The following is a 13,815-nucleotide window of genomic DNA, read 5'->3' as shown; positions in this document are numbered from 1 at the left end:
TGCACATAATGGATCACTTGTTGCATAGACGAAGAAAGCTTGGGGTGGGAGGGAATCATCTTGACCAGTTTCTGACATGTTGGGAGGAGGAAACCATCTGAATCAGGAATTCAGTGCCACTGTGTGCCTCGCGCAGCGACTGAAAAATACAGAAAATGCACTGTGTAACTGCACTGTCCTGTGTTTGTTTGTGTGTGTGTGTAAATCCACTGTCATGTGTGTGTATGTATAACTCCACTGTCCTGTATTTGTGTGTGTATGTCCGTGTAACTCCACTGTCCTGTGTTTGTGTGTGTGTGTAACTCCTATCCTGTGTTTGTGAGTGTGTAACTCCACTGACCTGTGTTTGTGTGTGTGTAACTGCTGCCGTGTGTGTATGTAACTCCACAGCTGTGTGTGTGTGTGTGTGTGTGTGTGTAACTTCGCTGCCGCGTGTGTCCAACTCCACAGTCCTGTGTTTGTATGTGTGTGTGTGTGTAACTCGACTCTCCAGTGTTTGTGTGTAGCTCTACTGCCACGAGTGTGTTTGCAACTCTACTGTCATGCGTGTGTGTGTGTGTAACTCTACTGCCATGCGTGTGTGAAACTTGACTGCCATGCGTGTGTAACTACTGCCATGTGTGTGTAACTCTACTGCCATGTGTGTGTGTGAGAAAGTAACGCAACTACACTGCCATGTGTGTGTAACTTAACTCCACTGCCGTGTGTGTTTGTGTGTGTTTAACTTCACTGCTCTGTGTTTGTGTGTGTGTAACTCTACTGTCCTGTGTTTGTGTGTGTGTGTAACTCCTGACCTGTGTTTGTGTATGTGTAACTCCACTGTCCTGTGTTTGTGTGTATGTAACTTGATTCCTGTGTTTGTGTGTGTAACTCCACTGTCCTGTGTTTGTGTGTAACTCCACTGTCCTGTATTTGTGTGGCTGTGTAACTGCATTGTCCTTTGTGTGTGATTAACTCCACTGTCCTGTGTTTGTGTGTGTGTGTGTAACTCCACTGTTCTGTGTTTGTTTGTGCATGTGTCTAACTCCACTGCCCTGTGTTTGTGTGTCTGTCTGTGTGTAACTCCACTGTCGTGTGTTTGTGCATCTGTATGTATGTAACTCTACTGTCCTGTGTTTGTGTGTCTAGCTCCACTGTCCTGTGTTTGTGTGTGTAACTCCACTGCACTGTGTTTGTGTGTGTGTGTTTAACTTCACTGCCCTGTGTTTGTGTGTGTGTAAATCCACTGTCCTGTGTTTGTGGGTGTGTGTAACTCCACTGTCCTGTGTTTGTGTGTAACTCCACTGTCCTGTGTTTGTGTGTAACTCCACTGTCCTGTGTGTGCGTGTAACTCCACTGCCCTGTGTTTGTGTGTGTGTGTGTAACTCCACTGTCCTGTGTGTGTGTATCATAGAATTTAATGTACAGAATGTAGCACCACTGCCCTGTGGTATGTAGCACCACTGCCCTGTGTGTGTGTAACTCCACTGCCCTGTGTGTGTATATGTAACTCCACTGCCTTGTGTGTGTGTGTGTGTGTGTGTGTGTGTGTATATATGTAACTCCACTGCCCCGTGTGTGTGTATATATGTAACTCCACTGCCCCGTGTGTGTGTGTGTGTGTGTATATGTATATGTAACTCCACTGCCCTGTGTGCATATGTAACTCCACTGCCCTGTGTGTGAGTGTATGTGTGTGTGTGTCTATGTAACTCCACTGCCCCGTGTGTGTGTGTGTGTGAGTGTATGTGTGTGTGTCTATGTAACTCCGCTGCCCCGTGTGTGTGTGTATATAACTCCACTGCCCCGTGTGTGTCTGTGTGTAACTCCTGTGTGTGTTTGTGTGTAACCCACTGCCCTGTGTGTGTGTGTGTGTGTGTGTAACTCCACTGACCTGTGTTTGTGTGTGTGTAACTCTGCTGCCGTGTGTGTTTGTGTAACTCCGCTGCCGTTTGTGTGTGTCTAACTCCACAGTCCTGTATTTGTGTGTGTGGGTAACTCTACTCTCCAGTTTTTGTGTGTAACTCTACTGCCATGCGTGTGTGTGTGTGTAACTCCACTGCCATGCGTGTGTGTAACTCCACTGCCATGCGTGTGTGTGTAACTCTACTGCCAGGATGTTGGAAGGATGTTACAAGTTACAGAGGGACATAGATAAGCTGCAGCGCTGGGCTGAGAGGTGGCAAATGGAGTTTAATGCAGAAAAGTGTGAGGTGATTCATTTTGGAAGGAATAACAGGAAGACAGAGTACTGGGCTAATGGTAAGATTCTTGGCAGTGTGGATGAGCAGAGAGATCTCGGTGTCCATGTACATAGATCCCTGAAAGTTGCCACTCGGGTTGAGAGGGTTGTTAAGAAGGCGTACGGTGTGTTAGCTTTTATTGGTAGAGGGATTGAGTTTCGGAGCCATGAGGTCATTTTGCAGCTGTACAGAACTCTAGTGCGGCTGCATTTGGAGTATTGCATGCAATTCTGGTCGCCGCATTATAGGAAGTATGTGGAAGCATTGGAAAGGGTGCAGAGGAGATTTACCAGAATGTTGCCTGGTATGGAGGGAAGATCTTATGAGGAAAGGCTGAGGGACTTGAGGCTGTTTTCGTTAGAGAGAAGAAGGTCAAGAGGTCACTTAATTGAGGCATACAAGATGATCAGAGGTTTGGATAGGGTGGACAGTGAGAGCCTTCTTCCTCGGATGGTGATGTCTAGCACGAGGGGACATACCTTTAAATTGAGGGGAGATAGATATAAGACAGATAGATGTCAGAGGTAGGTTCTTTACTCCGAGAGTAGTAAGGATGTGGAATGTCCCGCCTGCAACAGTAGTGGACTCGCCAACACTAAGGGTATTCAAATGGTCATTGGATAGACATATGGACGATAAGGGAATAGTGTAGATGGGCTTTAGAGCGGTTTCACAGGTCGGCGCAACATCGAGGGCCGAAGGGCCTGTGCTGCGCTGTAATGTTCTATGTTCTATGTGTGTGTAACCCTACTGCCATGTGTGTGTGTGTAACTCTACTGCCATGTGTGTGTGTGTAACTCTACTGTCATGTGTGTGTGTATACCTCCACTGCCCTGTGTGTGTGTGTATATAACCCCACTATCCTGTGTGTGTGTGTGTGTGTGTGTGTGTGTATGTAACTCCACTGCCCTGTGTATGTTTGTGTGTGTGTAACTCCACTGCCTTGTGTGTGAATGTGTATGTAACTCACTGACCTGTGTGTGTGTGTTTGTGTAACTCCTGTTCTGTGTGTGTGTGTGTGTGTGTGTGTGTGTATGTAACTCCACTGTCCTGTGTGTGTGTGTATAACTCCACTGCCCTATGTGTGTGTGTGTGTGTGTGTAACTCCACGGCCCTGTGGGTATGTAGCACCACTGCCCTGTACATGTGTGTAACTCGACTGCCCTCTGTATGTAACTCCACTGCCCTGTGTATGTTTGTGTGTGTGTTTATCCACTGCCTTGTGTGTGTGTGTGTGTATGTAACTCCACTGCTCTGTGTCCGTGTGTATGTAACTCCACTGCCCTGTGTGTGTATGTAACTCCACTGCCCTGTGTGTGTATGTAACTCCACTATCCTGTGTGTATGTGTATTACTCCACTGCCCCGTGTTTATAACTCCACTGCCTTGTGTGTGTAACTCCACTGCCCTGTGCATGTTACTCTGTTGCCCTGTGTTGTGTGTGTGTGTGTTACTCTGTTGCTCTGTGTTGCAGGTCTGAGAAGTTATCTGTTACCAAGCAATGTGAAAGACTGAAAGAACAATATCTGATTGCTGTGTCAGATAAGGACAAACAAATCCAAGAGCTTCAGACCCTGTGTCAGGAGCTACGACTGAAGGTGACCCACCAGGTACTTGGTTTTTACAGCTATACCATCTTAGTATCACAGTTGCTGCTGACATGAGATTCTGCATGGTGCCATCTCAGGAACAAAATTGAATTATTTCTTCTTTACACTTTCAGGATATGGGGAACCTTGAAGAGTTTAGATGTTGTCGGAGTAGAATTAAGAGAGAAAACAGGAAAGCAAAAAAGGGGATATGAGATTGCTTTGGCAGATAGGGCAACGGAGAATCCAAAGAGCTTCTACAAATACATAAAGTGCAAAAGAGTAACAAGGGAGAGAGTAGGGCTTCTTAAGGATCTACAAGGTCATCAAAGTGCGGATCCACAAGAGATTGGTGTGGTCCTAAATGAATACCTCTCCTCAGTATTTACTGTTGAGAAAGGCATGGATGTTAGGGAACTTGGGGAAATAAATAGTGATGTCTTGAGGAGTGTACATATTATAGAGGAGGAGGTGCTGGAAGTCTTAAAGTGCATCAAGGTAGATAAATCGCCGGGACCTGATGAAATGTATCCCAGGATGTTGTGGGAGGCTAGGGAGGAAATTGCGGGTCCCCTAGCTGAGATATTTGAATAGTCGACAGCCACAGGTGAGATGCCTGAAGATTGGAGGGTAGCAAATGTTGTACTTTGTTTAAGAAGGGCCGCAGGGAAAGCCTAAGAACTACAGACCAGTGAGCCTAATGTGTGTGGTGGTTAAGTTGTTGGAAGGTATTCGAAAGACAGGATCTTTAGGCATTTAGAGAGGCAAGGACTGATTAGGGACAATGAGCATGGCTTTGTGAGTGGAAAATCATGTGCTCACGAATTGGATTGAGTTTTTTGAAGGGGTAACCAAGAAGGTAGATGAGGGCAGTGCAGTGGACATTTTCTGCATGGACCTTAGCAAGGCATTTGACAAGGTACCGCATGGTAGGTTGTTGCATAAGGTTAAATCTCACGGGATCCAGTATGAGGTAGCCAATTGAATACAAAATTGGCTTGATGACAGAAGACAAGGGTGGTTATAGAGGGTTTTTCAAACTGGAGGCCTATAACTAGTGGTGTACCTCAAGGAACAGTGCTGGGTCTACTTTTATTTGTTATTTATATTAATGATTTGGATGCAAATTTTGGAGGCATGGATTAGTAAGTTTGCAGAGTACATCAAGATTGGTGGCATAGTTGACAGTGAAGAAGGTTATCTAGGATTGCAATGGAATTTTGATTAATTGGGCCAGTGGGTGGATGAATGGCAGATGGAGTTTAATTTAGATAAATGTGAGGTGGTGCATTTTGGTAAATCAAGTTGGGGCAGGACCTACTTAGTTAATGGTAGGGAGTTGGGGAGAGTTATAGAGCAAAGAGATCTAGGAGCACAGGTTCGTTACTCCTTGAAAGTGGAGTCACAGGTGGACAGGGTGGTGAAGAAGGCATTCGGCAAGCTTGGTTTCATTGGTCAGAACATTGAATACAGGAGTTGGGACATCTTGCTGAAGTTGTACAAGTCATTAGGATGGCCACACATGGAATACTGTGTACAGTTCTGGTCACGCTATTAGAGAAAGGACATTATTAACTATAAAGAGTGCAAAAAGGATTTATTGGGATGCTACCAGGACTTGATGGTTTGAGTTATAAGGAGAGGCTGGATAGGCTGGGACTTTTTTCCCTGGAGCGTAGGAGGCTTAGGGGTGATCTTATACAGGTCTATAAAATAATGAGGGGCATAGATAAGGTATATAATCGACACCTTTTCCCAAAGGTAAGGGAGTCAAACTAGAGGGCATAGGTTTAAGGTGAGCGGGGAGAGATACAAAAGGGTCCAGAGAAGCATTGTTTTCACACAGGGTGGTGAGTGTCTGTAGAGGCAGGTACAATTTTGCCTTTTATAATAGACAGTTAGACCAGTATGAGCCAAATATGGGCAATTAAGACTAGCTTAGTGGTAAAAACCGGGCAGCATGGACAAGTTGGGCCGAAGGGCCTGTTTCCATGCTGTAAACCTCGATGACTCTATAACAAGTTGGTCCCAGCATCCATCCCTGGACTCTGATAGAGAATAAGTGTTTGCCTTTTCCTCAGCCAGCATGGACTGGACTGGGTCAAAATCAGCCCAGGTTCCCTCTCCTGATCGTACTGTAGGGACTCCCACTGTGCCTGTGTGGCTGGACATCAGGCACTGTGATGATATTCACTGTCTAGACTCGTGCCTATCAAAAGGTCCCTTGGAACAATAGTTGAGTTAGCTGAGGAGTGGTACCCCATAAAGGCCTCGGCCCTTCAAGGGGAGAGGGATGGATACTGTAGAGGAGTGAGTGCAAGACAGCAAAGAGCTGCAGCTGCACCCTGTGGCCCCAGCTGGTGGAGTGTGGTTTGTGCCGAATGTCCTGGCACAGTGTGGGAGTCTCGAAACAAAACAAGGTGAGGTCGCGACCCTCACCACATAGAGGCAGCAAGCATAACTCTAACCAAAAAATAATGAAGTTCTAGCAATATCACATCTTTCAAACAGGCACCAGAAGAAGCAGCTAATCCTGGTGAAACCCTTCAATGTGTGCAGACCGAGAACAGCCAGCTGAAGGTCCAGCTGAACAACAGCCTGAAAGAACTCCATCAGAAGGAACTTCGCATCCAAAAACTCAACAGCAAGGTGTGTGCAACAGGCACATTTGTCTTTATCCTGGTTATGTGTCTCCTCTATTTATTGTAGGAGTCCTCAGTGGAGCCTGTGGCGAATGAATAAATGACAGACAATAACATCAGGATTGTCGCATTCCCCTGCACTTCGGCTAAATCCTAAAATCAAATTCCGATTCAATCGGGCAAACATTCTGAATTTCGATCTGGTTTGTGCCCCTGGCATAATTCCAAAACATTCTATGTGTTAGGACCCTGGATGCGAAATTGAACAATTTTGCAATTTGTGAAACTGTGAGGAAGGGATACTTTGTCTCAGGAGTGATGACACTGACCAATAGATATCTTTTATGTTATAGTTCACAGACCACTTATAAATAAAGTTAACAATTTGGTTTACTTGCTTTTCTCTGTGCCAAGACCTTGGAGAGAACCGTTCAGGACACAGCTGAAGTCCTGTCTGGTCAGACTAAAATCCTGTGGCAAACTGCAAAACTACAGAGAGAGACCTGGCTCCACCCCTTAATTACATCATAAGGCATCCTTTCATCTTCTCCCACTAAGATGTCCCATGACCTGTTTATCCTCGACTAAGCACCGTCCCTCATAAATTATGTACATCCAGATCTCCAAAATCAAAACAATGTTCCATTAGCCATCTGTAAACAAGAAAATAGTTAAAATCAATGATTACCTCATTTTTATGACCCCTTAATCACACCTTTAGAAGACATATTACCTGTATGTATCTTAAACCAGGGTTTTTAATAACACTACTGCAACAAATATAATATCTAACAATTTCCTACATTCATCACATATGTGATAAAAGTAAAGAATCCTCCACGTCCTTCTCAACCTGTCTGCAACCTTTGACATGGTTGACTGCAACATCCTCCTCCAATGCACTATATAAATGCATGTTGTTGGTGCTACTGCACTCTCCCCTCCCCCCCCGATAGGTATGGGCACATCCTCCTCTCCACTGTGGGGTGTTGGCACCCCCTCCACTCCCCTGGTTGTGAACTCTTCACCCACCCCCTCCTCTGGGGTGTGTTGACTCTCCCTCCCCTGGGGTGTGTGGCCACTCTCCTCCCCTGGGGTGTGTGGCCACTCTCCTCCCCTGGGATGTGTGGCCACTCTCCTCCCCTGGGGTGTGTGGTCACTCTCCTCCCCTGGGGGGTGTGGTCACCCTCCCCGGGGGGTGTGGTCACTCCTCCCTCCCCTGGGGGGTGTGGTCATTCTCCCTCCCACCCTGGTGGGTGTGGTCACTCCTCCCTCCCCTGGGGGGTGTGGTCACTCCTCCCCTGGGGTGTGTGGTCACTCTCCCTCCCTCCCCTGGGGGGTGTGGTCACTCTCCCTCCCTCCCCTGGGGTGTGTGGTCACCCTCCCTCCCCTGGGGTGTGTGGTCACCCTCCCTCCCCTGGGGGGTGTGGTCACCCTCCCTCCCCTGGGGGGTGCGGTCACTCTTCTCCCTCCCCTGGGGGGGTATTGTCACTCTCCTCCCCTGGGGTGTGTGGTCACCCTCCCACCCCTGGGGTGTGTGGTCATTCTCCTCCCCTGGGGGGTGTGGTCACCCTCCCTCCCCTGGGGGTGTGGTCACTCTCCCACCATCCCCTGGGGGTGTGGTCACTCTCCCTCCCTCCCCTTGGGTGTGTGGTCACCCTCCCTCCCCTTGGGTGTGTGGTCACCCTCCCTCCCCGGGGGGTGTGGTCACTCCTCCCTCCCCTGGGGGGTGTGGTCACTCTCCCTCCCGCCCTGGTGGGTGTGGTCACTCCTCCCTCCCCTGGGGGGTGTGGTCACTCTCCTCCCCTGGGGTGTGTGGTCAATCTCCCTCCCTCCCCTGGGGGGTGTGGTCACTCTCCCTCCCTCCCCTGGGGGTGTGGTCACCCTCCCTCCCCTGGGGGTGTGGTCACCCTCCCTCCCCTGGGGGTGTGGTCACCCTCCCTCCCCTGGGGGTGTGGTCACCCTCCCTCCCCTGGGGTGTGTGGTCACCCTCCCTCCCCTGGGGGGTGTGGTCACTCTCCCTCCCTCCTCTGGGGGGGTGTGGTCACTCCCCTCCCCTGGGGGTTGTGGTCACACTCCCTCCCCTGGGGGGTGCGGTCACTCTTCTCCCTCCCCTGGGGGGTATTGTCACTCTCCTCCCCTAGGGGGTGTGGTCACCCTCCCTCCCCTGGGGGGTGTGGTCACTCTCCCACCATCCCCTGGGGGGTGTGGTCACTCTCCCTCCCTCCCCTGGGGGGTGTGGTCACTCTCCCTCCCTCCCCTGGGGGGTGTGGTCACTCTCCCTCCCTCCCCTGGGGGGTGTGGTCACTCTCCCTCCCTCCCCTGGGGGGTGTGGTCACTCACCCTCCCTCCCCTGGGGGGTGTGGTCACTCTTCCTCCCTCCCATTGGGAGTGTGAACACTCCTCCCCTCGGGGGTGTGGACCCTCCCTCCTCTGGGGTGTGTGTGAACACTCCCTTCGTTCCGGGGGTTGGGGGGGGCACACTCCCTCTCCTTCCCTCGGGGGTATGAATACTCTCACCTCATCGGGAGGTGGGTATGGACACACTCCTCATCCTGGGGGGTATGTATACTCGCTGCCCTTGCTGGGGGGGGGGGGGGGGGGGGTGGGGATTGTGGACATTCCTTCTCTGTCTTCTTTCCACAATGTATGTACCCTGTATTTCCCATGTTCTCTCACTCCGTTCCATCCACAGATGTCCCTGGTGTTTGAGGAGAAGATTGCACTCTCTGCCCAACTGCGGGGAACTGGGCAGAACCTGCGCGACACACAGCATCGGCTGAACGAGTTACAGTCACGTCACCAAATCCTCGAACAACAGCTGCAGTCTTCCACAGATCTGCAGGATGATAAGGAGAAGGTGGGTGAAAAACGGCTACAAAACTGAGGTTCAAAATTTGTGGATGCTACGAAGATTGGAAACATTATCAGCTGTGATGAAGATAGACTTGTGTGGTGTTGGGTGCTCTGGTGCACAGATGAGCCAACACAGTTGTATGTGGTACAACTCTATTTTATTATAACTCTTATAATACAGTTCGTTCTGGATACTCTGCACGTGCTGTCTCCCTGAGTGTCCCCGGCAATAGCTGTGTCCTGGTTCTCCTCTGCAGCTCTTACTGACCACCAGGGGTCGTGTCTGTGCTTTTATATCTTTCTGTCATTGGTTGTGGTGTTGTGTGTTCTGATTTGTCTGTTGGTGTGTCTATCATGATGTGTGTGTTTGAATATCATGACATCCCCCCTTTTTACAAAGACAAGTGCCTACGTGGTTATAAATATAATTGTGTCGTGAGTGCATCTAAGAGTGTGCGTTTGTGTTGTGTACAGCGTGTGTTTATGACGTAACTATTTACATGGGGCGATGTCGGGTGCGTCACACTAACAAGGTTGTACCATAACAAAACTTGGATGGGAGAGAAAAAAAAAACTTGAACATTGGTCCGGTCAGACTATATCTGGAACAATAAACAACAACAGGTTATAATACAGAAGTGTTTGACTTTTTGAACGTATTAACAGCGTTATAAGTCCAGTCTAATGGGTGACCGCCTCAAGAATGGGCTGGTCCTCAAGCCGGTTCAGCTGTGGAGATTTGGGGTCACACTGGTTCACCTTGGACTGTTGTGGGTGATGCTGTTGCCGAAGTCTCTACTTTACCATTTGTTGTACTTCATGCAGTGCTTGGTTTTTTTCATTCTTGCAAATATAACATTCAACATCTTTGTTAGTGGTGCCCTGGCTGTGGTTTGGTTCTGGTGGCGATGGAAGGGGCATGATCCGTGGCATCTCCACGAAGTCATCCTTGGGAACCAGTGGAGGATCCGGCGTGTGCGTACGGTGCAGTTGCGAGCGTGGAAGGCGGCACAAAGCCCGCTGATTGCGCCTACGCACCAATCCATCCGCCCTGCATGCCAGGAACAAGGTGGAGTCTGTTTTCTTTTTATGTTTGTGGTGGACGGCATCTTGTAGCCGATGGGTCGTTGCCATCGAAGTAGCACCATCACTAATATCATGCAAGGCGATGACTGTGCCAGATGTGGAAGTTGGCCAAGACCGTGTACGCTGGTTCCGGCCACCTGCTGTGCCGGAAGGGCGACTCCGCAGAGAAACGTCGAAGCATGTCGCCTTGGATAGAGAATTGTTGCTCGCATCAACGTCTGGCGATGGCGCGAGTTGGTGTGTCCATCTTGGACCGCCGGTGCTGGTTGCCACTGCCGACCCAGTGGGACTGCCACGCGATCCATTCCCTGTCGCCGTGGCATCTGCCGTCACCCTGAGCGTGCCATCACCGAGGCCGCGACACCGCCCGTCCGGAGCAAGGTCTGGCGTGCGCAGATCAGAGTCGGCGCTTGGCTGCTCCCCATCTGGAGTCCGGTCTGCCTTCCGTCGATGCCCCCCGTCCGGAGTCCCAACAGGTTCACTGGAGGCAGCCGAGATTCCCTGAAGCTGCACTTCTGGAGTCGGAACATGCAGGAATGCACCAACCAGTGGAGAGGCTCGAGCCATCGAGGGTGGAAGCGGTGCGCCGCCACCGCAGCCGTCAGTGGTCCCACCGTGATCGTTGAGTACCTCGGTACGCACTAGGCGAGGTCTGTCACCTTGCACCTTTTGCATGGGAAGTGGGATGCTGTCGTCACTCGTCTCACATCCCGTGGATAGATCGTCATTAGCAGCTTGCTGTTCACTAGGGTTGGGTAAATTGTCAGAGTTTTCATCTGGTGGTGCACACCATGTCGGTGGACTGTCATTGTCTTGCCATTGTCCTTCATTTGGGCTTTTCTTCTTTGGAACTTTAAATCTTCCCCCAGACATTGCAGAACCTTGTTTATTACCCCCAAATTCTCCCATATGTATGGTCTCGAATATAGTATCCACTGTTTCTATCGACATTGTACCATTTTCCAAAGAACATTCCGTTTCACTTTTCTTCTCAGGTACCTCATATGTAACTTTGTTTGATGTACATGCCTTCATGGTCTCTGGGTCTGATTTTGCTGGGACTGGCATGGTCACAGTCTCTCTTTTACTGTTCTCAATTGCCCACATTATACTCCCCATACATAACTGCTTAATCACTGGGGTTAGTGTGGTACAATGGATAATCGGGTCGACCTTATCTGCATCTTCATCATTAGTGGAAAGCACACTTGGCTCACTTGAAACTGCTGTGGGTGTTAAATTCGTTATCTGGCTACTCGATGTCGGTGTCCTCAGGATTCTTGCTCCAATGTTCTGCTCAATAATCAGTGGAGTGTGTATAGGTTCAATGCAATTAATGTTCCCCTCCAGGTTTGAAGAGTCATTACTGACTAACTGCTGGTCTCCGAAGTTGGGATTTTGCGGCATTGTGTTGAAGGGAGACATTTGTCCCTGCTGTAGATATGATTCAGGTTGTGTTATTTCCATTACCTGAGGACCAATGTCTTGTCCATTTTTTCGATCCGTACTAAAACACTGGCAATTCTCAGTCTGCTCCTTGCAAGTTAAACATACAATTAATTTTGTTAGCAAATCCTCAGCATCCTTCTGTGGCCGTGCTGCATTATTAATCTCTGTTCGGCTACAATGATCCTGAAGGTCAGCGCATAAACCTTTTTTCTTCGGGCTTGGACGAGGCGATTCCTTTGGCTCGTCTTCAGTTGGGCTTGAACAGTCTTCAGCGCTGTGCCCTTTATTGTAGCATGAGAGACCGTCATGGTCATGCTGCTGTGTAGTGGAGCATGGTAGGCTGTTATAGCCGTCTTGCTGTTCACGGGAGCATGGCAGACTTGCATCGTCTGCCGCTGGTTGGTCAGGAGAGGTTGCTAGACCCTCATGGTCTTGTTCCTGCAAGGACTGCGCTCTGGAGTCTTGCGTTCCTTCCATCGTGGAGTCCGTCCACGAGCTCTCTGTGGAGGCTTGTGACACTGGAGTCACTTCTTGTTCGTGCAAGGACTGCGCTCTGGAGTCTTGCGTTGCTTCTATCGTGGAGGCTGTCCACGAGCTCTCTGTGGAGACTTGTGACACTGGAGTCACTTGTTCGTGCAAGGACTGCGCTCTGGAGTCTTGCGTTGCTTCTATCGTGGAGGCTGTCCACGAGCTTGCTGTGGAAGCTTGTGACACTGGAGTCACTTGTTCGTGCAAGGACTGCGCTCTGGAGTCTTGCGTTGCTTCTATCGTGGAGGCTGTCCACGAGCTTGCTGTGGAAGCTTGTGACACTGGAGTCACTTCTGGTTCATGCGAGGACTGCACTCTGGAGTCTTGCATGTCTTCTTTCATAGAGTCGGGAACGTTGAGCGGGACGTGGACCACGCTCTGTGTGGCAGCAGGGCACTCTCCGTGTGCTTGCACCGCTCCCTGTCTGGTAATGTCAGGCTGCAGCATCATCCGGTACTGATAAGTTGGAACGTCATATCTGCTGGGTTGAAGATCCTCAAATCCGAAAAATGAATCCGCATCTGCGTCGGATTCAATATGGGGGCCGCCAATGTGCAACACGAAAGGTTCGTCCGAGTCATAGTCATATAGGACCACGGAGCTATCATTGGGCTCGCGAGGTCCGGAAACACTGTAAAAATCGTCATCGAAGTATTCAAGGTCGGAATCATCGGCTTGTGCGTAGGTAACTGCTTGTCGGAGGGTTCTTCGGAGGTAAAATTCATCTCCTGGGTCAATTTGCGGCACTGTGCTGTCATTCCAGGTGAGGGAAGGTTGTTTTACAGCTTTAACAGATTTTTGTTTTTTTGATTTGGGACGTTTCCCTTTTAAATTGGATTTGGGACATTTCCTTTTTAAATTGATCCAGTCTTGGGCCTCTGACATCCTGACGCTCGGTATGTAGCACGTAGGAAGCGACTGCGCATGCTCAGATCGCTGTTCCTTTACCGATGGCTGTTTTCTTAACTGCGCATGCGCACCATATTGCGCATGCGCAAACGAAACTTCCGGTTCTGCGCACTTCTCGCGCAACTGTGCTAGCGTTATACCTTTAGCAAGATGGCCGCCGACCTCGACCCAGCCTTTTCTCAGGCCCGGGATTTCGGGCTCCGGGATCCCAGCCACGAGGTGAGTACTGCAGCTTTTCTTACCTTTAAGTCCCCATTGGATTGCGTATTCTTCACAGTACTTGGCGAATTTGCCCATGACTGCCTGGTAATCGTGCCTTTGCTGCCTCCTGAAGAACCTGAACCTTCTGAACATTGCTCTTGCCCTTGCACCGGCGACGATGAGGAGAAATTCAATTTTTTCCTTATCATCCAGGTCTTGGAGTTCAGCTGCCGCCAGGAACAACTCGAACATTTGCCGGAATCGCCGCCAGTTTTCGTGGAGGTCGCCGTCGCACTGGAGCGCCTGCGGAACCGGGAGCTCTTGCATTATGCC

General features: G+C 49.7%; 1 protein-coding gene across 1 annotated transcript in view; it reads left to right on the top strand.

Annotated features, from left to right (window-relative positions):
• LOC140387913 (golgin subfamily B member 1-like) overlaps window positions 1-13,815 on the top strand; it is a 71,606-nt gene that overhangs the window by 45,134 nt on the left and 12,657 nt on the right. Inside the window, exons 17-19 of the mRNA XM_072471221.1 lie at window positions 3,697-3,832; window positions 6,323-6,460; window positions 9,149-9,313. Of these exons, the coding sequence (XP_072327322.1) occupies window positions 3,697-3,832; window positions 6,323-6,460; window positions 9,149-9,313 (439 nt within the window). The remainder of the gene's footprint in view (window positions 1-3,696; window positions 3,833-6,322; window positions 6,461-9,148; window positions 9,314-13,815) is intronic.

The sequence above is a fragment of the Scyliorhinus torazame genome, chromosome 13 (genome assembly GCF_047496885.1).
Source record: "Scyliorhinus torazame isolate Kashiwa2021f chromosome 13, sScyTor2.1, whole genome shotgun sequence".
Lineage (NCBI taxonomy): Eukaryota > Metazoa > Chordata > Chondrichthyes > Carcharhiniformes > Scyliorhinidae > Scyliorhinus > Scyliorhinus torazame.
The sequence above is the reverse complement of the archived record's forward strand: the minus strand, read 5'-3'. Positions and strand labels throughout refer to the sequence as shown.